Below are 26,996 nucleotides of genomic sequence, written 5' to 3'. Positions count from 1 at the left end.
CCCCGGACCCCAGAGCCTCACACACACAATGAATGTGCTTGTGTGTATGCGGGGTTCTGGGGGGTACTTGGGTCAAGCATGTTTTTTTACTGGACATCTATCTTAGATGTCCGTAAAATAAATGTGACGCCTGTCTCCTGAGTCCTGAGCTCCTCACACAGGCACACAATCAATGTATTATGTGGGTATGCCAGGCAGACACGCTTTCATCTGTTTATTTAAATAATACATGAACATACACACACACATTTACACAGCATACACACAACAAGCACTCTCTGTTCCATTCACACAAACATCCATCATGCACTGACTCTGAACATACACACTGCAAGCCCCCTCTGTCTCAATCAAACGAGTGCCCATCATGCACTCACTCATAACAAAAGCATACACGCATCCATACACATATTTAAATAGTAAATACATTAACATACAAACACAAACATTTAAACAACATGCACATAGCAATCATGCTCTCATACACACAGCATCCATCATCATACATTAATTCACCTAACAACACAAGCATGCACGCATCTATACACATAATTGAATTTTTTTTTAAATATGTACATAAACAAATGTACCTTCTGCCACGGGGCTTTCCTCTCCAGTGCTCAGGCTCCTTCTAGCATAAACCGGAATCAGGAAGCTTGCTGGTTTTTGCACATGCGTGCAGGGGCCTGAGCGTGGTGACCAGATGCCCAGCCTGCTCTGTCTGTATGTGCGAGGAGGTGCAGGAGCGTCCCTTGCACTTACAGGCATGCAGTTCCCCAGCCAGCATTTCCAATGAGCCATGCAAGACTTGGGAAGCAGACCGCCCCCAGCCTTGCATGGCTTATTGAGCTTGCACGGCTAGGGTACTGTAACTGTCAAAGGGAAACATTGTTTCCCTTTGACAGTTAAGAGTGCTCCCTCAGCTGAAAGAAACAGCTGAGAGAGTGCTTATTTTCACTTGGCTGGCTCCGCCATAATCGGTGAGAGGGGGCCAAGTCCGGTGGGTCGATGCCCCCTCACCCATTATGGACGAGCCGGCCTGAACGATCGGGAATAACTTTTTTTATTTCACAAAAGAGTCAGCCACCATACATTGCTCAAGCGCAGGCAGGGCCAGCAAATCACTGCTAAACCACCTTGAATTACTTTTATTTTTGAATCAGGGGAAACTTGCATGAGTTACACCTAGATGCACTCGCAACCTTTGTGAATTAAGTTGTCAGCCAAAGTTATGATCAGGTGAAGGCGCAAATTTATGCTTTAACATATGTCCATTTACCTTATGCCCGAAAAGAACATTAGTTGGAAAAGGCCCATAAATGCCTGTGCCCACATTATATTTAAGTGTGATTTCATGCTTACACGAGGTTGACTTGCTATGTAGTTTTTTCTCTCTGCCAATTTTCTGTTGGCTCAAACTTTGTCTCAACCACTGATAGACTTTAAATTAGTTAAACACATTGCTTTGGGCCTCATCAGGGGATGGGCGGAGCGGTAAAAATGTGGCAGCAACGCTATTGCTGCCACATTACCGCTTTGCACAATCCCGAGTTTGTGGAGACTCTGAGGATTCACTCCCAGCTCTGAGGTAGGGTAAATCAGCCAACTTTCCACTCATTTTTGGCGCAATTGCTGCAGTGCTATTAGCGCTGCGTTAATTGTGCCTTAAAGGCCCCATTGAGTCCTATGTACTCGAGAAAAATGGGGATTTACCGCACCACCGGACCAAGTTGCAGTAACGCTAATTGCGTTGGGTGGTATCCCTGCGGATTTACTGCCAGGATACTGCCTAACTTGTAATGACCCCCTTTGACTTAAAATATGTTATCGTCCACAGTGAGCATTGCTTGGAGAAGGAGCAGCTAAATCAGTCAAATTCAGTGCATTGCACAGTTTATGCTGGTCTACAGTTCCGAATCCTTACCTGTAAAGAATTCCCCAAATTCCTGTTCTAATTTGATTGCACGGTCGAACGTTTTCTTGGCTTGATCCTCTGTCAGTCGTTTACTCATATCCCTATTTTTTTAAAAAAATACATGTTTGCATTAGTCTAAAGTGAACTACATCGTGATCTTGGCGACATTCTAGGAAACGCTCTTCAGAAAAGAGACAGAAATTGCAGTCCTACAAGATCCAGCAGAACCTCTGCACCTTGGACAGGCATCTGCATATGCAATGCGTCATTGGATTCTGTGTTACAGCAGAAGACATGTCCCGAAGGCACACAGATGTTGTATAATGAAAATAAACGTGATATAACTAGTTACGCGACCCCCAGCATTGTTTACCATTGCACCGTTTTTAATATTGTCGCTATGTTAAGCGCTTTGGGTTAAGGCGCTATATAAGTCCCAAAAAACTACAAAATAAAATACAAATATAAGATGATCATTAATTTAAAAAAATACAATCGCAGAAAGAGAGACATATCCGATTTGCAAATGAATGCTCCTCAAACTTCCATATCAACCCTTAGTAATACATATGTTTGTAACGTGTTCTTAAATATTGACCAGGTTGCAGTGCATCTTAAACTCCTGGAAATAGCATGCAGCAAGTAGGCAGATCTCAACATGCCTGGCCAGGATAGTCATCTTTTCCCACTAAACCTAATGGCCATCCTCTCAGGTCTAAAAGTTTACATTTCAGGGTCAGCTGATGGCCACCCTATAATGAATTGCCCCATTCACCACAGTTGGCCATCAGCACCCCATACAGGCTTCCCCTTGGACTGTAAGATAATGCAGGAGAACACGCTTGCCATGCTCCCAACCTGAATCTCGTGGGACTGATCACATGCTTGGACAGCGGGAGCACGTGCAACTGTTTAAGGTGGATGAGGATCCGACCGGCACCATCAAAGATTTAAAATGATGAGAGAAACCCGGATTAATGATACCCTGGCAATACCACTCATTTTGAGGCAGTGGTCAAGTCCTAAAAATGAAACTGGGGGGGACTCATCAACACACGCAATGGGATGTGACGTCGCCAGAAATGAGCATATCATGAAACATGCACATTTCATTAATTTGGCTTTGCATAGCCAACCAAATTGCACAGGACGAATGCATTTGCCTTTCATAAAAACAACACATACACACACAAAACCAAGAGAGGATATTTTCTTCTAATTGTGTTTTTCAAAACTTTAAAAGGTGTGCATGTTTTAAACTCCAAGAACCAATACACATGTTTTCCCTGGGACTTGCAATACCGAAATGGGACATTTTACCTTTAGTTGTTTTCTATTTTTCATCAGGTTATATAGTGCAGCGGTGAGAAGATATGCAGCAGCCGAAGTCGCGAAAAATGAGGGACCTTCCGCCGGGGGAGAACGCTGCCTTCGCCGCTAGTGGAGGAGCCAGGTGGACGAGCTCTGCAGATGGATCCTCCCTGGCTGCGGCCCTCTGTGAGGAGGGTGCTCGTTCGGCCAGGGAGAGGGCCAGCCTGCCCCCATGGCATCTGCTGTGCTGTGGAGGAGGGAGCCAGCCCAAACACTGCGACGTTCGTCGTGCTGTGGAGGTGGGAGTCAGCCTGCCCCCTGCGGCACCCGCCACCAGAAAAGGAAACACCCAGAAAACATCTGGGGTCTCGCCTGCAGCCAGGCCCATCCGCCGTAGCAGAAAGTAGACCTACCGGGCCCCCCACTGCGGTACCAGACCCAGCGGTGAATTAAATGAGGTGTTCCAGCCAGGAGCGAGCCATAGGAGGCGGGTTCCCCTGCAGGCAGGCAACAACATTATCCGATGTTGCAGTGCTGCCCGAGCCCCCAGCATGAGCCAGGACCCTGCGGCGGTGAAATGGAGGAAGTTCTCCGACCCGGAGTGTTGCCACAGTGCTGCAGTAGGAGCAGAACGAATACTCGTCGAAGCCCTTAGCATGATCTCGGGCCTAGCAGTAAAGTTAAAGAAGTGCTCCAGCCTGGAGTGACAACAGCGTGAGCTCCAGCACGATCCCGGGCCAGCAAGCAGTGAAGATGCATAGCGCTCCGTGCAGGAGCTAAGGAAACAGAGAAGTAATACAAAGCCGAGAGCCCTCAACAGAAGCCAGGGCCAGGAGGCGATGTCTAAGATACTCATGCACCCTGCCAGAGCTAACGTAAAAGAAGCAAGTGGGCCTCGAGAAAAGCCCGGCCCACTGCAGTGATTGACAGAAGTGTTTTGGTGTCGGAGCTCTTGGCTGCCACACCAATTATAGCCCTCCAGGCACAAAAGAAAGTGTTTCGCATTGGAGCATAAGGCAAGAAGCATGCTTGCTCCACAGACACTAATAATGGAGGCATATCGTATGAGCCTGAGCCATCAGGTGGTGGAAGTGAGGAAAGTGCTCACTAGTCCCAGCTAGATCCCAGTCCGCCCAGTGGGAATAGAGGTTGCAACTCTGTGTCGGAGCAAGGGTACCGGTGGTGGGTGCATGCGCTCCCGTGGGAACGGACAGAAAGTGAAGAAGAAGGTGTTCCATGTCAGCACAGGCCACAATAGAGGGCTACTGCACCAGCATCAACAGTTGCCTCACTGCCTCTAATGTCAGACTTCCACCCTCATGCTCATCAGAACCAGGGTATTTGAGCATTCTGCGCTCTACTCGCTGGACACCTCACTAACAGTGCCATGCCTAAGATGCTGCACAGGGCGGACCGGACAAGGGAAAGACCCTCAAGCACAGGATAAGAGGTGCACTGCGCTACCAGGTGAACCGAGAGACCGAGTCCCACCATGCACCCGGAACGCCAGTCCAGTCCCGCACTGCGAGCCGGACAATAACCCATGCACTGTACTAGCAGTTGAAAGGCAAGGCCAACAAGAACAGAAGCAATCACCTCCCGGCACAGTGCCATCAGGAAAACAGGTCACCCTGCCACGGAAGTCACTCTGCCACGGACATCACCCTGCCTGCACTACAAGTGACCTCGACATCATGCCACTAATGTCCCCTACTGTACTCTCTGAGGACCAGCGAGCTAGTGGCCCTGACTGCCTGCCACTAATGATACCCTGACTGCCTGCCACTAATGTCACCCTGCTTGCCATGCCGTCGAAGGACTAGGCCAACGTGGGCTTGGGGGAGATACCTATCTGTCCCCTGAGTTCAACGAACAGCTGGTGTCTGACCAACAAACACTGGTGGCCCCACCACCCGCCTTGAGGAAGCGGTACAGTGGGCGAGAAAAGAGTTGTAGCTCCTCAGGAGTGCTTGTGCACCCTTGTGTGCCCTGGAGAGAGTGGCACTCCTGACCGGGGGGAACCTCCCCGAAAAGGGGGTGAGTGATGTCCTGTCACCCTGTGCCCAAGCAGCCTGGACACCCAGCAATCTGCATCTCGCTGCCTTGCCCACAACATCAAGCGACTATGCCAATCTGGCCCCTGGTACCCACCAGGTTCGGCTTTGCCGGTTTTGAACTGTATCATCAATGGACTTGGACCCGGGGAAGTGACTCCTGAATGGACGCTGATGGGAACTGGCCTCCTGTAGTCCTGCGATTGCTTAAAGATGACTCATTAAAAATGCGTTTTGATACTGTGAACCTGCATAGTAAATACATGCTTGAAAAGGTGTCAGTAAAGGACAGTGATGTGAAGCTGTGCTCCCGCAGTTGGTAGGGGTGCTCTACATGGTACCAGTGGCTACCTGTGAGCGTCATGCAATGATGGCAATTCCGTACCCCAGGTTAATAAAGGGTTTTGTAACTTGTGGTCCAACTACCAACCATCCACCGGTGGTTCGCCCACTGTAAATGTCACCGGAGGGTGATGGGTGATATGTGTTATATGTGTATAAGTATGTGAGACCATATGTGTATTAGTGGCATATCCTCTTTGAAGTTGGTCTCACGACCCTTAAACAGTCCCAGTAATGTCGTTCTGTAACGGGAGGGGAGGAAATTCGTTATGTTGTAATCACACTTGTTTGTTTCTTATGAAAAATGAGGGATGTTGTGTAGTAACCCTCCCATGTGTGTTTCCCCTTTAAGGGAATGTGTCCCTCTCTTGTGCATTGCCCTTTTAAAATGGGGCAATCTAATAAAGCTAATAAAAGGGAGCCCTACAGGCACGTAGAAATAAATGGCTGCAGACTCCGAAATGGAATGAGCTGAGTCAGTCTGTCAATGAGGCCTGCAGACCTACCTTGTGACAGCATGGCCACCAGGCCAGGTTGCCATGGGGCCCCCCTGCCAGGAAGGCAGGCAGGGTCCGAATGTGCTGGTAGGGCTAGACCTGCCACCCCTAGAGGCACGGGGCCTCATAGGTGCTGGTGTCCCATAGTACCACAGGGGACTGGTGCGATGTCCATGATCAGCCCCCCTATAACACTACAGCACCAATATTTAAAGGGGAGATTATTAAGCTTCAATGAGTATGTTACAGGTGGGAGAATCACCTTCCTGTAGCGAGGAAATAGGTGCTCCAAGGATATAGAATGCCTTGTGTACTGGCGACCCTGCTATGGCCAGCGGGTGCAATGTAACATTTCCTTTAAGCCCTATACTCCATTTTCCAATTCCAGACCAGCCGCAACTGCCCAGGAGCAATTTCTACATAAGCTTAATCGGACAACGCTTTTTAGCAGATGGATCTGTGCTCATTGATCAGCAGGGCTTTCAGTGTGAGTCCACATAAAAAGTGAGAGGACACCTTAGCTTAGTCCGGTCATAGATTGCAGAAGCAGCTGCATTTTAAAGTATGCAGTCATCTCAGCAGTGGCGGCTGCTATCAGAGGGCGGCAGGGCGTTCCCCCCCCCCCTAACAGGCCCAGAAAGCAGAAGCAGTAAAAGATTCAGAAGAAGCTCTTCTGAATCTTCTTTGCATCTTCTTTGCATTTGCCAACAGCGTGGGGGTGCTGTGGCAACAATAGTGTTGTCTGAATAACTCCTATTGGCTGGCCGACTCCCACAGCGGGGCGCGTCCCTTTTTACACTTCTTTTTCACTATAGTAGAGTGCGTGGAGCTTGTAGCTCCACGCACTCTACGTAAGCCCTTTAATTGGTAGGCTGGCGGGGCGCTTGAGGGGTGGCCCCGCCAGTATAAAATGTGTGCAAACAGCACACCGAAGATAGACACAGTAATGTCATTGGATGTTTGCCAGCCAAGGAAAACCTCCACACTCTAATGTCATTGGCTGGCAAACAGCCAATGACATTACTGTATCTAGGCAGGTGATGGCGCAGGGTTTGTGCGTGCGCCACCTTCACACTTCTCTCTCCTCTGGATTCTTTCAGTGACGGACTGGACGAGACGAGCTGAGCTGCTGCTCAGACCAGCCCAGCAGAGATGGCCATTGCCGAAGGACCGGTAAGTACCCACTATCCCAGAGTGACTGTTTGGGTCGTGTAACATGGCCCCAACAGTCCGCACTGCAAGACGTGTAGGCCAGGGCCAGGGCCTACACGTCTTTCAGTGCTGACTGTTGGGCCCGACTCCCGAGACAACTGTAAATTACAGAATGCAAAGCAAAAAGCATGAATGCGAGACCCTGAGGGAACGTTGGGGCTTGCCGATGTTTGTATATGTGAACCAGGCTACCGACTGAAGCCAAGCCTGTGCTAACGTCATCACAAGGAGGACTCTTTCAGAGGCCGAGTTCAACTCTACCACAGATGACACACAGATCCAAAGTTACACCCCGTCCCTTTTCACTGCATTGCCATGGCTCTGCCGCTGTTCTGGAGTCTGAATCCAAGCGCGTTTTCAATGGAAAAATACCATTGAAAAACGGACTGTGAATCAGGACTCTGCGCTGCATCCTTTGTATTCTCTCCCAGTTGGCTTATGAGATAATCGGGCGGTATTTGGCTGTACAAAGAGCTCTCAAGCTGTAAACGAGATAGTCCTCTATTAAGAGAATTCTGAGCCCACTGGAACCCATAGCAGGAGACCGGTCACTTTTTGTAAAAAGATGACCCGCCATCCAAATCATTGTCAGCTGCGATGTAAAGGTAGTGTTAGCATTTTGTGAATGTGATGGTATCTTCTGGTTACTAACCTACACCGTGCACAAACCTCATGCCATTATTTCCGTCTCGTAGGATGTTTTGACCTGCACTGGGCCGAAGTGAAGTAGTAACGCCGCCGCCAGCAAACGGCAAACACTGAGGTAGCAGCCTTAAAAAATCACACACATTACGTTTGTACATTACGGCCAACATGTTTGCACGTGTGTATTTTCCAAACTAGTAGATACACAGCCTAGTGAGATTTTAATTTCAAGACCTTGGCTTTTAGCATGCGTGCCCTTTTCAGTGCAATCACCGTTATGGCTACGCGCAGTGGAATTTTTGGAAGGCACATGAAGAGCCGCCAACAGATTCATTTGTTGTGCTTTTTCTTTTTTAAGATGGACACAATTTCGAATTTGGCTGGCTCCAGTCCAAAACTGTGTAGTCAAATAACATTGCCTTAAGTGTACCTCACCCTTAGAGGGAACAATTAACCGAACTTTGAGCGGTTTGTAAATATGTTTTTCATGTATACTTTATGGAGTGTAATATGCTTATTGATATAAATATATTTATTGGAATTATGTTTTAAATTAATAAAGTATTGACAGCTTCCTTTCACAGTGCATTTTGTGCGGTTTTCCTTTATCGAAATTGGAACCTACTGGGAACATAGCAGACATAATTACAAATGCACAAGGTTATGCTATGCTCAAGGTTCACCTAATGTAAGACATTTGGAAAATTGCACATGCGATTTAAAAAAACCGCACATTTTACTGCCAAACCGCGCAAAGAAGATTGAAATCGAAGGGTTCATGTGTGTGTCTGTCATCACACAGAAACACTACTCACTGAGGTAAAACTACAAACTGCATACAACTCGGCACGTTGTGCTCAGGTTCGAATCGCTTCAAGTCCGACTCGTCCTTTCATCACTGGAAGTCAAGCGATAGTTATATTCAGTAATCGTAAGGCATGCTATTTACAGCACTATGAAACAACCGCTGTATTATTTCAAAAACAGTTGCTGTGCCTTTGCCTTGATTGTGTTCTCCCTGTAATGAAGTACTCACGCCAATGCATGCGAGCTGTAGTTATTGGGGCAATTTGAATTAGTGGAGATGTTAAAACCTAAAACCGACCTTCTTTTCCAAAAATGCGTCGTGTTTGTGGTTACAACAGGTGATATGATATGGACACGCCTTCCTATTGCCTGACATGTTCCCCCATGCACCTGCTGAAAATACGTGCCCTGTTCACTCCGGAAGTAAGCCTTTCACTTATTCATGGAAATACAAAGCTTGTGTTTAAACGGAACCTCAGTGGCTTTGCCATTGCAAATGCTGTTTTTAACAGGACTTCAGCGAAGGACACGCAGAGTGCTTATAAATAGGGTGCCTGAAGGGCTGCATCAAATGAATTTTGTAATGTATGTGAGCTCTGCAAAGTGCACATTTAAAGCCACAGAACGAAAACATTATAGAAATGAATATCTAGCAGCGTTATACAAATGATGACTGGCACATGGTGGTAGTTGCTGGTACTTTCTTTACACCAAAGTACCAGCTATTCTCAATACAAGCTGCTGTAAAATACACCATCACAAATGCACACGTAAGAATAATGTACCACCATTAGTATGTAAAACCTAATGCTTTTTGTCATATTTCGGTGGGTTTTTTGGACAGTAAATGGCACATTTTGGAGGCCATTTTTCTAAAGATTTCGCGGGGGAATCCTCCTGCGCCCACCTTGGTTGGTGTAGGTTCGTGCGCTGCGCACACGCCCTCAGAAATTGCGACGGGGAAATGTACGCCCCACCAGGTTTCACACTCACCAGCCGCCACTGCATCTCAGAGACACAGGGCTTGGAGTAATACATTCAAGGTCATTCTCTAACTACGATAATAAACAAAATGAGGAATAACACATGACAATTATTTCCTTCATAAATATAGTTTGATATTCAATTAACGAAAAATCAGTATTTTGTACATTTTCACATTAGTTAGTGTTCATTTGGGGTGAAAGAACTGATGTGAAATTGATAAAAACACACAGAAGTTGGCCCTGGCTTCTTTTCCATGCCCGCCTTCCTACACTGGATCAGACAAGCGATGGAAACCAACAACACCTGATGGGGCTGCACTGTCGGAGAATCATGGGAGAACTGAAAGTGACTGAGAAGGCAGTTCGAAAGCGAGTCGGCCGGGTGTCTGTTACAGAACCAGTGTGCATCAGCCTGGACAAGATATGCACCATATCAGTCAGGAGACCGAGGCTCCGCAGAGGTGTACAGGGAGCCAGAAGTTGAGTTGGAATGCCGGATGCTGGGAGGATGAAGAGACTCCGGAGAGATCACTGACTGTGAAATCTACACATGTGAGAGCAGGGCTGCTGAGAGGGTGCAGTGAGTGGATTCAAGAGGGGCAAGAAGTTTGTGGCCCACAGCCAATGCACAGATAGAGAATAAAGGAGATTGTTGGGTCTTAACCACACACGCCACGCAGAGACAACAAGGGACACATTGGTGTTGCATCTTAACATCTTTATTTCCTACATGCAACTAACTCCTTCCTCCTTATGCCCTCCCCTTCCTCCCTCCTTCCTCCTTCCCCTCTTGGCTTGAGTACGTCCCTCTTAAAGGGCTCCTGCTCCATTTCCCACCAAAGCAGAGAACGCCATGAGATGGAGAGGAGCCATCAGAAACAATACATGTGGTTACAGAAAGAATAAAGACACTGCAAAGGAGTGAGACTCCTGACGAGTCTTGTGGTGAATTTGAAGGAGGGTGTCCTGTTGTCTGGAACTTGGAAGGACATTTTCCTAGACCATTTTGAGAAATACAACAAACTGAGAAGCACTCCATGCTAGAATTAGAAGGAAGAACTCCTAGAGCCCACACAGGAAGAGATTTAATGGAGGAAAGTTGCATGTTGTACTTTGAATGCAATGATCCAAGCACCAATTGAGAAGGAGATTGACTGCAACAATTCTGCATGCTAGAATTCAAGGCTAACTTCCTAGAGCCAATTGGGAAACGGGCTGAATTGAGAAGTGTTGCATGCAGGAACATCATGGAATCCTTCTCAAAGCCAGTTAAGAATTTGAGGGACGTGTGAAAGGATGCATGCTGAAACTTCCAGGGAAAGGTCAAAGAGCCAAATGAGAATGAGCCTAATGGCTGAATAGAGAAATACTGTGTTGCAGAACTTGAGGGTAAAGTGTATAAGGCCAATTGAGAAGGAGACTGAACTGAGAAACGTTGAATATTGGAACCTGACTGCAAAGTTTCTAAAACCAATTGAAAAAGGGACTGATCTGAGAAATGCTGCACGATGAAAGGTAAAGTTCCTGGAGCCAATGCAGAAAGAGATGAAACTGAGAAGCGCTGCATGCCGGAACTAGGAGGGGGGAGAGTTCCTTAGGACAACTGAGAAAGAGATTAAACTGAGGAATGTTGCATGCTGTACTTGAAGGCAACGTCCCTTGACCAGCTGAGCAAAAGATTGAACTGAGAAATGCTCCATGCAGCAACTTGAAGGCCAAGCTCCCAGTAATAACTGAGAAAGAGAATTAACTGTTGAAAACGGCATGATTGGGAAACTTTACCAATTTGAGATGAAAAGTCAGGTTTGGTATCCATCTGAATAACCATGTTTTGAGCCCTCCTCCGTGGTTTAGGTGGTGGAGCCAGTAAACTGGTCCAGGGCAGTCAGTGCCCACATGGAGACATGGTCCCAAAGTGGATTGTTTCGGTTTTTAAATCATTACCTTTTTTAAATCTTTTAGTATTGGATCTGCACCTCCCTGTGGGTTTCACTCAATCTGAACATCTTGACCTAAATGCTGATCCGTTGGCATGCCCCAGTGACCCCATTCCTTCTTCTGATATCTACATTAAAAAGCTATCCTCAGAGTTTTGCCCAGCCAGAATGTATCCTTCTTCAAGCAAACTGCCTTTATTACTTCCTATACTAGTACTAGTGCCTACTTGCTAATGCCTGTGGGTGCCATTTGGCCTGGTATCTGGTGTCTGCTTTAACGGTTTGCCAGAAAACTATGATTTGAGGTTAAACGCTTTGCTCAGCATGATGAAGGAGCTCTGTCTGACTACCAAGAAGCAGAAATTTCAGTTTGGTAAAACATTGATAGATTATCTTGGAAACCAGTTGAATGTTGATGGAGAGAAACCTAAAGAAGATGCATTGAGAGCAATTGGACTAGACAGAAAATATAGGGGGTAATTCATGTAATTTGTGCCTCGGAAAGGGGATGTGTGCGCCATTCTGCCCGTAAATCCCCATTTGTTAAACAGGGATTTGCGCACAAATCCCCGTTTTTCGGTGCGCAGATTCCATGAATTAGCCCCAGAGTGTCATATTTTATTTTGGTATTGCAGAGTACTTCTTCTTGTCTGCAGCACCCTATCAGCTGCACTTTGTGCAAGCAAATGTTTTGCTGGGGGAAGCCTGGGGGAAGCCTGGGTTCAACATTGACACCACATAATGTTGGTCCCTCATGATTTGTCACCATGCACCAGATTAGGAAGGACACAAAAGGCATCCGCTTGCGCCCTCTCTAACAGACAATAGCCATATCTACTGCAATAATACCAAGGGCCAGCCTAGCATAATAATAAAGTCATTTGAGTGTGGACATACATATCACAGGACACATGCCAGAGTACTCCTGTTCACCACTAGGTTAGGGGTAATGTTCTTGATGGAACCCTTGCTGTATTCCTCTGTGTAAAACCCTGTCTTTGGTCGATTCATGAAAAAATGGTGTCACTACTGGGAAACTCCAAGTCAAGCCCACATACTTGGGGCCACTAACAATATGGCTGAACTCTTCAAAATCTGCCAGGAACTCGCCAATCCTACGCTAGTCTCCATTTCTCCTCTGCCTTCCCTGGCCCTCTGCACTGCACTCCACTTGTCCACCAGTTTGCAGGAGGTTATCACATTTATTTCATCTAAGGTGACACACCAGAGACAGTATTACAGTGTAACAGGGTATTAGAACGACATCACTGCAAGGCCACCTGCCTCTGAGACAACACCTGCCACTGTCGGAACACATGCAAAGTGAGGCCCGGCCTTATGAGCAAATAACTAGTCATTCAAGCAGAGAGGTTTTAATCTAGACCTCATGGCTGCTCCATTTTAGCATTTCTGGGTAATAGATCCCTTAGTGTACAGCATCTGTATATCTTGGAACTAGGCCAATTTAAGAAACATTTCAGTGTGACTACACACTTCTTACGTAGTAGACCCTGGTTTGGTTAAGATGAAGATGCTATTTTGTACAACTCTTCATATTAATATTATCTTTATTGTTATGATTTGAATTTTCAAATATAGAGCATTTAGGTTATAACATGTATCTTAGAAAAACAGTAACAGGGCGCCAAACAATAAATATAAAAGAAAAAGAAAAGGTAGAGCACTGGAGACTCAAGGCTACTCTTTTTTCTCAAAGTAAAATGTTCAATCCTCTACACTATTAATGCTCCTGCTGGGAAACACACACAAGCGAATATTAACTGAAACACAGCAGGGTACATCAGCAAGCACCAGGCGCATCTTGTGTCTCGTGCTGAGTGCCTACACTGGAAGGCAGTAGATCATGCAACATGTTTGATTGGGCGGAAACCTTGTATATGGGTGCCACACCAAGTTGAGATCGGAAAGGTGCACTTAGTTTTCTTGTAGGTCTATCAATAATGTGGAAAAAAAGAAATAACTGTGTAGGGGGATTTCGCTGAGATGCAGAGGTACACAGTGTTTCAGCCAATATTACAAATGTTTATAACAATAACTGTATTGGAGTCAGGCACTGCTCATGTTACATGTGTGACAGGCCCACCGCTATGATTCAGTTCTAATTAATTGACTAAATCAAAGGGGCACATTCATTACATTATCAGATTATGTGAATCTGAAGCCTGGATTTAGGTGTATAGAATATCTGTTTAAACTCTAATATTATGACAGCACTGTGCAGCGAGAGTACTAACCAGTGGGTCCATGGACTCCTTACCATGGTGCGTCTTAGTCCATCTGGACTTCACTCTGTGACACTGAACCTTCTTTTATTTTGGATCAAGAACAGGCATGACATTAATATTAATATAGCAATAATACTTGATCCAGTGGGCCACATCAGGTGGTAACGGCACAGGGCCCAAGTTTAATGATGGGCCTGGCACTGTTACCACACGAAATGGCCCACCGGATTGGGTACTACTGCTATTAGCATCCGGGGTTCTGAAAGCAGTTTATTTTGTTTGAATGAATTCTCAGCATCCCGATCATTGAAACAAAATACTTACCTAAGATGGCCACCATGGATCTGGAAGGCGGGGCTTCATATGGTACAGAACGTGGGCTGAGATCATGGGATTCAGCCTGCGATCCGAGCAACTTTATAGGTTTCTTCTTCTGCCCCAGGTGCTAATGTCTGATAACAGTGTGTACCACAGTTTGCATTTTGTGTGAGACTAGCTTCTATCCTGCAGCATATTTTATCATTAGCAGTTTCTGCCTCCCAGACGATGTCAAACAGTTATAACCTATGAAAATGAAAGTACACGTGGGAGACTTTTCATTCGTTGTAACGTGTCAAGTTGTGAAGTCTTAACTATTCCTTATAGTGATTTTATAGATAAACCCCTTAAATGAAAATAATGGTAAATCAAAAGCGTTCTTGTTCATTCGACAGGAAGACAAGTCTACCCTTTCAACACTTCTCTTTGTGTTATAATGAGGCTAATAGAACATATCCGTCAGAATGTCAACTTTAACATGAGTGTAAGCCGGGTGACTCATGTGTCTGAAGGGCTTTACTAACTCTTAGGTCTGTCTGACAGCAGAAACAGGACCATTCCAGCAGTGTAACTCTGAAGAGTGTAAATGGTACCCATGCTTTATGTTGGAGTACTGGAATGTTATTAAACGGATAATACATGGTGTGTCTCTTTTTAATTTAGGAAGTGAGACTAAGTGTGTGTCTTTGGTGCGGTTTCCTTGATTTTAGGGACCAGCCGTGTACAAAAGAAGGTAAGAAAGAGTGACATAATGTTGAGAAAGGGTTGTCACAGGACCGCATGACAAGCTGGGAGTTGTGACTTTGTTAGATCTCTTACTCCATTCCAAGACCTGGGGGGGGTGGTGGTCTCTGCCACTTAGGCAAGCTGGTCTACCTGGGCAAAGCCCCCAGGGTCATGAGCTATCACAAGGCATCAAAGAGAAGGTGCTGCAGAGCCCTCCATGTCCCTGGCCATGTCCTAAGTGTTGTGGCCTCATATCCCAGAGGCTCAGAATGCAGATGTACAATCCAGGTGAATGTAAGTACCCCGTACCAAGCTCTTACATGAGTGCCGGAAAAGGTAACACATGATGTAGGCAATAAGTGGACCACGGAAGCTCTAAAGGCAACCACAGAGACAGGAGTTCATTTAGTGTTGAATCCTAAGACAATAACGGTAGGATTCCCTAATGACACTTGCAGCGGCCAGAAAATGGATGTTGATGGACTCTGAATGCCAGAAGGGATGAATGCCAGAAGGGATCCCGGTAAAGACTTCTACAATTCATACCAGCAATGAACAGTTTGGCAGGTGCAGCACTGCAAAGAGAAGAACCATGCAATTTGGGTGCCCATGGGCAGAAAACCGAAGTGGAGCAACGCAGAGACATTGGCGAGGTAGGACGCCTTCCTGGTGTTAAGATGTTTTTTGTGAGTTTGGGAAGTTGCGGGCATGCAGCGGGCAGGGCAAAGACAGTAATCAGACCAATCTGCTAATATGAAAGCCCCATACAGAAAATAAAAGTTCTAAGCAAATCCTGTGGGAGAAAGGAAAATATTACAGGAGGCAGAGTCCATAAAAGGCTGGAAAGAGCAACAGGAAAAGACAAAGCTGTAGGGACCAAAGCCAGAGAGACCAATGCTAGAGGGAAAGAAGTCAGGGTGAGAGAAGCTGCAAGAGACAAAACATGGAGATGCAAAGCAGGAGTTTCAGTCCTTCAGAAGCCGGCAGCACAAGGAGGGTGTGAGAGCACTCGGGTGAAGAGAGTTCCTGGAGGTCATGGGTCAATTACAGAGACTCGCCAAATTGTTGTTCTTAAGGCTGAGCAAAGGCCTTAGAAGATGGACCCTTATGGAATCTTGAATAACACTGCTTGCCAGTGTGAAGTGCTCGATATTCCTTAAGAGTCAGAAGGGAACAGTATACCTTAAGGGTGAGAACATCCCCATATCCCTTAATAATGGAAAGGTTACTATATCCCTGTGTAGTGAGTTGGGTATGATATCTATTATATGTGGGAAGGGCACAGGACACTATAACTCTAGATCAGGAAGAGTTCAGCTCGGCTGGACCCCAGGCTCGTATACAACAGCATGCTGTAGTGTATAATCTTGTGAAGAGTGTGTGTGTCAATTAAGAACCAATTACGGGTTAATTAAGTACAGAAAATATAAAATCTCAAAATAATCATGAAAAAAAGAGCACCAATGGCAGAATTAATATTGTGCTAGTAATGGACGTGAGACGCCACAATATCCCCCCAAGCTACAGATGTTGGCCGTCAATAGCATGTGCATTTTGGTGAGGGAATTATATAATTTCTTTGTAATTGACTTTTCAACAGGTGCTACTACTATACTAAATTGACTTTGAAGATTGATCCTGCCTCTAGACTTATTTTCCAAAATAATATCTTGTGTATGCTCCATTGAAGTTCTGATGTGGTTAAGGCTATACCTACTATATGACATAAATGCATGAACAAAACCTAGCACTGGGAGACAGCCAATGAGATAACTCAAATAACATTACATTAAACCTATACACACTGGGTGCATATGTTCAAGGCATTGCTTTTAGCCCCTATGCAGTTCTCTTCTTTTAGTGAAAAATCAATCCACTTTCTATTTTTAATCCATCTAAAAATATATCCAAAAATATTCTTACATTATTAATAGTAAAATCATCAATGTTTATGGTTCTTGCAGATTGGTACTTAATGACCAAGATTGCCTTTGTTTCTATGAAAATGCTTCTTATGTGAACATATATTATGTCATAAACAGCTTCTTTACTCTTTTCAAACAACTGTTGTATTATGTATAAAAGAACAGAACCTTACACAATGATCCAATAAGTATATGAATGATCGTACACTTCTATCTGTAACAATGTCCACGTCAGTTTGTTCATCCTATGCTAAACAGCAAGGTGGGGGAACACATTAAAACAGTTGACCTGGTTGCAAAAATCAAACAACTAAAACCATCTAGTGCTACCGGGCTGGACGGCCCAACTAATCTGACCCTGAATAGTGACCCCGAGTTTTGGGCAAGTACGTTGAAACAAATGTACCTACAGGTATGCCAAACTGAGGTTATTCCTGAGACATGGAAAAGTGCCATGCTAATTCCGGTATTTAAAAAAGGCCATAGAGAAAATCCGGATAACTAGAGACTCCTGGCGATGCTGGACTGTAGTGGGAAAGTGTTCGCTAACATCTTATTGGAGCTACTCACGGACTGGGTAGTCAAAAAAGGAATACTTACCTATCACCAAACAGGGTTCAGAAAGGGGTGTTCAACTACTCACCCGATCTGGATCCTGTTGACATTGATCTGAGACCTTGAAGTCAAACCCGGGATGGCTCTATTTGCCTGTTTTGTAGACTATTCGTCTGCATTTGTTGCATGTGTTGACAGAAGGTAATTTTGGACCATGCTAGAGGATTGGAAAAAAGATTCTTCCTTGCTATATTTTTTAAAAGTTCTGTATGGCGACACTGTAGTAAAAATCAGGTTATCACAGGATGGGGCCTTCTCAGACACTATCCCTACCTGGAGGGGTTTGAAGCAAGGGTGCTCCTTAGCCCCTTTGTTTTTTAACATCTACTTCGCCTTGCTGGCAAGAAAGTTGGGAGAAGTACCCAATACTCCCCACAATACGGGAGTAAGGGTTTGGTATGCATGTCTAATACATACCAAATGTTGTGATTCTTGATAGGGCTAGAGTGGGCCTGAAGAGCTCACTTGGTGCACTGTCCACTTTTTCATCAAAGTTGGCACTGAAGTCTAATATCAATTAAAAAAAAAAACCTTGGTATTTGGCGGAACAACCTCTACTAAGAAACATACTCATTGGTGGTTAGGAGAAGAGCGAGTGGAAACCACCAATGGCTACCGCTATCTGGGAATCATGTTAAGGGCAAAGTTTTCAGCAGCAGCTCCCTTAGATGAAGTAACCCAAAAAGCCTGGCGCAAATGGTTAGAGCTAAGGAAGACGATAGACGCCCAAGGGGGGAGCTGCATTGAAGCAAAAATACAAGCATATAAAGTATCAATTGTTCCTACAATTATGAATGCTTTGGAGGTCTTCCCCTGGAAATGGGTAGATGCTAAACTAGAGGAAAAGATTCTTGGATCCAGGCTAAGCTCACCCCCTGGCACCCATGTGCAGGTGATCAGACTAGAACTGGGGCTAGTCTCTCTGGACATGGTATGGTCAGTAGCATCCTGCAACCTATGGGCGGAAATAAAGTACGAACTGACTGGCCCTGGCAGCTGACTTTCGCTTACTCTCCAACATGCAAACAGATATGAGACAAGTAAATGGTTTAGCGATTTAGACATCAGAGTAACAAAGTATATGGTTGATATTGGAATCACACAAACCCCAAAGACATGGTTGTAATTGAACCTAGCTAAGATTCTTGCAAAAGCCAGGGTTCACGACATAGAAATAGCTTTGGCACACCTTGGCGCGCTAAAAAAGTTTGGAAATATGCCAGGCAATCGTTTGACAAAAGCAGCCCTAAGTCTTATTTGATAAAGAAATGCTACCCTGCAATGACGAGGTTCATGCTGACAGTCAGACTCCAAACAATCAAGGTCTTAGAAAACACTGGCTTATGGAGAGGCATTCCTCGGCATAAAAGGTGATGCAGGCTTTGTGGAAAAACCATAGAGTCAGCAAGACACATCTTAACACAATGCGAAACAATAGAAACCACTTATAAGCGGGCCTATGAGAACTATAGAGACGCTACCGCCAATGTATTCCGGAGTTGCTTGTTTGGAGCTGACTCATCAGTATTTATAACAGCGGCAATGCATGTATGGAGGTGGTATGTAAAAAAATAACCCTTACCAGTGGTGACAGTTTTTAAGATTGAAATTCAACATGGGTTTTTATATGACGCTAGTTTAATGAATTGTGTTATTATCTATTTTAAAACTATGGCCCTCATTCCAAGGTTGGTGCTAGCCATGGCGATGTTAGCGCCATGACTAGCACCAATACCGGTACCGCCACCGACTTGGTGGTAAGGGGACTTACCGGTCTATTCCAACCTTTGCGGGACAGGTAACTCCCCATTTGAAAAGCCATTCCCCATTCCCATTTGAGCCCCCATAGGGCTCAATGGGAAGGCATCAATAACAGTACTACAAATTGCGGCACCGTTATTGACCCCGGTATTCCTTTGCGGGTCCCGTCCATGACGCCTGGTAAAACCAGGCATGAAGGTAGGGACCCGCAAAGGGACCTCGGAATAGGGCGCAAAGGGATTACCGGCACCGGTGTCATTACCAATATACCAATTTGCATTTACATTTATACTTTTAAAATACATAGGGGGTCATTACGACCTGGGCGCATAGGGATACCGGGCACCGGTGTCATTACCGGTGCCCGGTATCCCTATGCGCCCAGGTCGTAATGACCCCCTATGTATTTTAAAAGTATAAATGTAAATGCAAATTGGTATATTGATTTTGTACATGTTAGTGCGAAAAAAGGATGCTAGTCATCCATAACGCACTTTAAATAGATACATTTAAAAAGAATTATCAATGTCTCAACTTTGCACTAAACAACAAAATAAGGCAAAATAATGAAAATCCCTAAAAATAAAAATGGGACCAGTGCCCGGTTTCAGAGAAAATGGGAAGCATAAGACACCCCCACAGGAAAGGAAGCAGCAGGACTGTTTTAAAAAAAGGAATAATTTGAATTAGAAATCTTTAGGAGGCATGTCTAAAAGAGAGATTTTATAATGATATCGAAAAAGACCATACTCACGTCAGAGATTCCACTGATTTAGGCTTAATAAAGATAGCAATGGGATGCAGTTGTGCTACTTGTAGTCGCTTAATCGCATTTCCTGATACGTCAAGTATACAATGCTTGCCCTGTAGGAAGAGTAAAGGACCTTATTAGTTGATTAGTGTTCCTATGTGTCAGTCCCAAAGGAAACAACTTTACGCACCCAAATGTATTACAATAAGGAGTGGACAAGAGGCCTTTTCATGAAAACACATATAACACATTCTGCCCGCCACCACAAAAGGCAAAATCAAAGGAGTTCACACTTGCATCAAGACACATGCTTAAGCTGTGAACAGGCACATCTTCCAAGGCCACCAGACATACGTTGCCACTAACAATTCACAGCCAAATGAGTCAGCCTTCTGGGGCGCTCACCTTTTTGTTGTTCAGCAAAGAAAACACACACTTAATATTTAAAGAACATCATATCCGCTGCTACTCCCAGGATAGGGCTACATGTTAAACCTTCTCCTAACCCCTCCCCCGTGCACCATCACGTTCCTTATTGTAGTTGCCTTCTAATGTACAGTGCTTCTTTGTTTTCTAGCTAGATTTCAACAATAGAAACCCCATTTATAGACATACTTACATAGATACAACTGAAAGACAACATCATGCTTATAGTGATGCTATGTTTGCATTATTTCTGCGTTATGTTAGCATCATTGAACATGTATATTTGCACACATTGAAGGTTATACTATGAATGGAATGCCCTCATGAGTTCAACAACACCTTCTATGTTCCAGAAAATAGTTCCATATCTTGTTACGTGTGTATTGCTCATCCAGGATCCTCTTTAAAGAGCACCTCAGGCTTACGTGCCAGACTATGCTTGATTGAAGAACGGGGCTGGGGTTTAGTTCTGTCACAGCAGAATACTGGGGTTTCTGCATGCCAGCCGGTATCTTCTCCAATTAACAGAAGGCTGCCCTCTTCAAGATCCTACTTCCATTCTGAGATCTACATGGCATATTTTGGCTAATCGGGTTGCCAGAAATGCTATGAAATGCAGAAAGCAACCACAAGTTAAATGCCATTGCAAGAACCACCCTGGAACAGACAAGGTTGGTGGATGTGTCCATTATTCTGTTGCTTCCCTCGGTAGGGCAAAGGGGGTCAGGGATATGCTGTAAGCAACCTCTACTTAAGGACCCAAATTGGACGAACAATGAAAAGAAGTGAGAAAATGTGGAACTCTTTTGTAAGTACTATTACAAATTTTTATTTCAGAACAGATTGTATTTGCAAATGTTTCTGATGAAAATATCGAGGAGGATGTAGTTTTGAAGGCACATGTTGAAAATGATATCCCTTACTCCTGCTTCCCCCATAAATTCCCTTATGTACCTTATAGATCAAATCCCCTAGACTTAAGAGGAACCTATTCTCTGCACTATGAGAAAGTTGTGCTTAGAGCAATCTGTGTATATCTCTGCCATGGAACATAAAATGGAATTACAAAGGCATTAGTGGAACATGTCATGATTCCATTTGTGTATCAACAGTTTCTTTATTTTAATGCCAGTTACTAAAGGGAGTTTGTTCAGATATGAAGCAAAAGAAACATTGTGTTACACTTACATTGAACTTTTCTACAGTTTTAAACGTGTGAGGTAAGTTTTCAAAGTAACATCACCAACTGACCAAATACCCTCTCGGAAAGTAGAATCAGAGATAATTATGTTGATGGGAAACAGGCAGGAAAACAGAACCTTCATTATGTTCCTCTCTCCTCAAACATTTAAAGATTCCTTTCAAAATTGTGCATTCTTTTCACCTGCACCATTACCAAAACAACTTCTCATGATTTTAGCCCTCTGTTACTTATTATTAAGTTATACGTGCAGACCTATCTACTGTCTATCTTTGTGATTTTCTATGGCAGGTGTCACCATTGACGCTATTTGTGTAGTCCTTTATTGCACTCTATGACCATGAACCTTGTTCAATTTATTAGTCTAACAAAATTATTGTCAGCATGTTTTTTCACACCATCTTGGCTAGATGTTTGCTTTTCAACAACTCTACTCATACTTGTGCATTATTTCTCTCAACATCTAGCAAACTAAACATTATGTTTATGGTGTTAGTGTACTATTACTTATTCAAGTAAACAGCAAACATATGTGAATATCAACAATCGGAGATAAATATACATATGGATAAGTGTGAAATATATAAATGAATGTCATTTGTTTTGCGTCTTGCCAACCTAACCAAACATGCACTTTTGCAATTTTCAAAACCTATTTTCATTATTATAGATTGTTACTCTCGAGGTCTGGTGACTGCAACCAAATGCTGATAACAGTGTGTTATTTTGTATTCATGTGCACACACAGAATATTTGAATATAAGAAATAAATATGTATTTTAACAACATTGAGTCATATGTAACAATATAGATTGTGTCCTTCATTCATTGCATGAGGCATGACTGATTGTAGAAAGTCTATCCAAAATGCTTTTCTGCAAAGTAGAGAGTTCTGTACATCACCTCCTCTCCTGGGAATCTTATCTAGCTGATTTGGGATTTCACTTGGTTAATTTGAGGTTTTACCTCGTTGAAGTGTCTTGCTACAGTACACATCTGATTATTGCTACTTGTGTTCGACTTGTGTTCATTCCATTGCACCTTGCCTTGGTCTGAAAACGGGAATGTTTTTAAGGAGTTTTGTAAAGTTAAGGCAATTGTCTCTTTTCATGAGTGGTACAAAATTCCTGAGGACTGTTGCCTGGGCACCAAATGACTGTTTTCCTAAATTAGCATAGCAAGCCCTGGGCAGTAGCAGCAGATAAAGATTGGTTGAATGGAGGGTGTAGCTAAGTAATCATTTCAAGACATTCCTGGTGATTAAAATCAGCCTCTTGAGTAGCAGGCATTATTGACTAAACAAAGGGCATTAAGGTTCATGTGGGGAATGACTAGAAGCCAAAGCAGTTTCCAAAAAGCAGAATACATTGGTGTACACAATGGAAGTTTCATGAGAGTTCCAGCTAGATCCTTTGTACTCACTGGAGACTTTATAGTGGATATTTCTGTAGGCAAAGGTAGGTGGTGTTGCAAAGTCCAATCTTAAGTTAATAAAGGAATTTGCCAACAAGACCTGGTGGTTAAAAGAGAACTGATACATATTTGTGCACTGCTGCATTTGCTGTACAAAGAAGTCATCCGCAACTGCAGTAAACTGCAGAATCAGTCTGAGCTGATTATCCATAGCTACACCTAAGTTTTATTTTTAAGACTCTGTGCAGTGCCCCAGGTCACTGGGCCAAAAGGCAGGATCCCACCTGGTACTGACCTTGTCACAAGGTAAGATCTCTTTTTTATCAGCATTAAACTTCAGCTTGTTCCTGTCATCCCATCAATAACTGCTGACGTGCATAGTGAAAAGCTGGAGTGAATGAGCGGTGGAATCCCATTTCAGGTACAATAAAATCTGAGTGTTGGCAGAATAGCTGTAGAACTCCTTAGCAAAGGAATGGAGCAGCTTGGCCAATGGTTGGAGATAAAGACTGAAAAGTAGTGCAGAGGTCCCCTTATGAAACTCCAAATGGGACCATGGACTACAGAGATTCAAAAGCATAAAATGCTAAAGATTGAGTTCTGTCAGTGAGAAATGCTTTAGGCCAAAGAAGTGATTCCAAAATTCAAGAGGGATACCAGAAAGATGGCAGGATCAATGGTGTTGAATGCCCCCTATAAGTCAAAGAGTATTAGGATGCCAATGCTGCCACCATCTGCTATCCTCCTCTTGATGTCATTCATCACAGAAACCACCATTGATTCTGTTTGTTCATTCAAATGTCTTTATTAAAGCTTTGACACTAGAGTAGAAGATATAACAAAGCAACAAATCACACACAATTCAACAAAAACACGTAACACGCCTTGACATTCACTTAAAGTGCATGTAGTGTATACTGGTAGAAAATCCATCCATTGCACACATTAGATCAAATGAAGCTCACGTGCTATCATCATTTCCTTTGCTCAGCCACAAGTAATCTTCATAACTCTACAGTGAGTCTACAAGACTCACCTAACAGAGTGACTGAGCATATTTAAGGTGGTATGAGGTTGCTTGATTGATCCTGCACGTCCACTGCACTATACTAATTAGAGTACCTAGGCAAGCCATCTCCCTGCTGCACACCAGGTATGGATTAATGACACTCTGCTGCCACTCAATTTCTTACATCTCTACAACTTGTACTCAAATGCTGGCCTTTTTCTTGCATCCAATGCCTGGAGTTATTGTGCATTGTTAGGACCATACCTAGTACAAGGAACTTCAGTTGCTGTGCGGATTTCCTCTGAACTGGCATCAACCCCAAAAAGCACAATTTAATAATAGCCCTCATACTCTCCTTTCCAAAAGCATGCAATCTCATGGCAATCTCACCTCGTGCGCGGAAAAACTGCAGGCTCATATTTACATTTCCAAAAGGAAGGGACTTTGATCCACCTCAATTTGTGCAATGCCCATGAGGTGAGACAGGCTGTCATTTGATACTTATAACATATCAATTTGAATTGACTGTTCATAGAAGCCTTTCTGGTATATTCAAAACCACATACTAGAAAACCTTAAGGGTTGTCAACCCTTTTGGGGCGCTCAGATTTGGTGCCTACACTACGAAACAGCATCCCTCTACTGCTCTGTAAAATGAAAAATGATGTCTCGTTTCAGCTTGCTCTCACAACATCTATCTTTCCATGCAAGTAGGACAGTCTTTTCTGCTTATTTTGATCTGCTTGGCTTTGATGTTTGTTTTCTGTTTGATTAGTGTCATGATGGCAGTAGGTGACTGAATGCTTTATAGTGTCTCCAAACATAAAAAAAAACATAAAAAAGCCTTGCCCTAAACATAAACCAGCCTTACACCAAACATAAACAAATGTCAACAAGCACTACCCATTTATAAACTAATAAGGAGGTGCTCGGGTCATTTTCCCACTTTTCACCTAGGCAGTGGCAAACATGGCTTAGTTAAGACAGCCTTGTATAATTCCTGTTAACCCCTTACTCCAATCACTAGTGACAATATTAACCCCATGCCCAGATGGAATTGGGGATAGGCGTTCATTAGGTATTTATAATGAATCGGCTTGAAGCAACTGTTCCTAGAAACCTTTCTGGTACACTCTTTCAAGACTTCTGCAACAATTGTAAACTCTCAGAAGTGCCGTCTGTATTTAAGGCTAAACACTCTAGTTTCCTGATATGTGCCTTATCTACATATTAGATCAATAGTGAGCAAACTTGGATTTCTTAAAAACCCATGCCATTAACAATCCTCAATTAACCTCAACTATTGGCTGGTCATGAATGGCCCATCTGGTGGAAAGTTCATTTTATGCCTCTCTGTTTTTACTATTTTATTCCTGACAGTACACACTTCTGCTCAGGGAGACAAATAAACAAAATGTACAGCTTTAAGCAATGCTAACCAAAACTGGGGCCCGCGATACCATCATCCAGGTTGAGAAACAGGTTGAAGGAGTAGATGGTATGACTATACAGTCATGCAAATGGAAAAGGTCGATGGCACTGGATGATGAACATAAAAGGGTAATTGAAAAGCCAGAAGATGCTGAAAACAGTTGCAGGGGGAATAATGATTGCCTCTGGGACATTCTGGAGTCAGTCCCAAGTGACTCATTTAAAGATTATGTTGGTGGCCTCTTTTTACATATAACCCACAGAATGTACTCATCTTTAAAGAAAAACATGTGATTCATCATGAAACTCAAAGTGAGGGACACACAATATATCACACAATAAAACTGTATCTAGACTATGACAGATATATGAGTTGCATGGTTGCAGTGCGAAATAATGTCCCACAGGTGGGAATATGTCTTTAAAATAATCTTTATATTCAAAGAACAGGATCAGATCCTCATCGATGAGGCAAAAAGTACTCAGTGAGTTTTATTACTCGCATGACGTCATCACAAATAAAACTCATGGTTATTTTCCAACAAGTAGTAGAAGGATTTGATGCCGACAACATTATGGAAGTGATGTGATAACCTTGATTAATTGCGCGCAAGCTCCTGACATGATACCCATAAAATATTCAAGGACAATCCTCATTTTGGGCATGAATATTAGAACAATTATTTGGGAACCATTCCATAAAGCGGGCCGAAATCCATCATGGTCCCGGTTTACAAAGGCGGTGATCACCAACACCTGCAATTATAGATTGCTGGCAAGGGTTGATGCTAGCCAAAAGGTATTTGCTGCTTTACTTCTCAAGAAGTTAAATAAATGGATCAAGGAAAATGCTAACTCACCTCCCTTCCAAACTGGGTTTGTTAGTGGCATAGGCACTCTGACTAACAATAGTTTGCTAAATTACTTTGTAGCTACCTTAAAACAAAAGAAGCATGACCAGCTTTATCTATGCTTCATTGACTTTAGCAACGCCTTTAGCAAAGCCTTTGGAACACACTTAGGAAGTGGGGGATTGATGCTACATTATTAAATTTTATCACTGCTCTGAATACTGACCTACAGTTAGGCTCCAAGTCAGCGGTGAAGGTGCCATTACACCAGATATCAACACCAATACTGGTATTAAGCAGGATGCGTACTGGCCCCCAAATTATATAATCTATTTATATCGTATATGGACCATCATATAAAAGCGATCCGTAACTTCTCTCCGATAAGTGGGATCACTGCGGTACCTTGGATCAGCTATGCTGATGATACCATCATCATGGATCGCACTGAGTATGCCAAAAAAACACATCTTCTGATAAATGGTTTGAAAACCAAAGTATTCATCTTTAGACACAAGAAAATTGCCAAACCCTCTTGGTATATTAACTGCACTAAATTGGAGGTGGCAGACACTTATAATTATCTGGGTGTACCCATTAAGAATGCTCATTGCAAA

At 43.7% G+C, this 26,996-nt stretch overlaps 1 protein-coding gene across 8 annotated transcripts in view; it reads right to left on the bottom strand.

Annotated features, from left to right (window-relative positions):
- Window positions 1–26,996, bottom strand: part of DLG2 (discs large MAGUK scaffold protein 2) — a 5,493,568-nt gene that overhangs the window by 20,513 nt on the left and 5,446,059 nt on the right. For all 8 annotated transcript variants that reach the window (XM_069639853.1, XM_069639851.1, XM_069639850.1 and 5 more), the window contains 2 exons: window positions 20,052–20,161; window positions 1,925–2,016 (listed from right to left, as the gene is read on the bottom strand). In XM_069639853.1, the coding sequence (XP_069495954.1) occupies window positions 1,925–2,016; window positions 20,052–20,161 (202 nt within the window). The remainder of the gene's footprint in view (window positions 1–1,924; window positions 2,017–20,051; window positions 20,162–26,996) is intronic.

Source organism: Ambystoma mexicanum, chromosome 7q (assembly GCF_040938575.1).
Source record: "Ambystoma mexicanum isolate Mex_15411 chromosome 7q, UKY_AmexF1_1, whole genome shotgun sequence".
NCBI classification, from domain to species: Eukaryota; Metazoa; Chordata; class Amphibia; order Caudata; family Ambystomatidae; genus Ambystoma; species Ambystoma mexicanum.
Note: the sequence above shows the minus strand (reverse complement) of the source record. Positions and strands in the feature narration are given on the sequence as shown.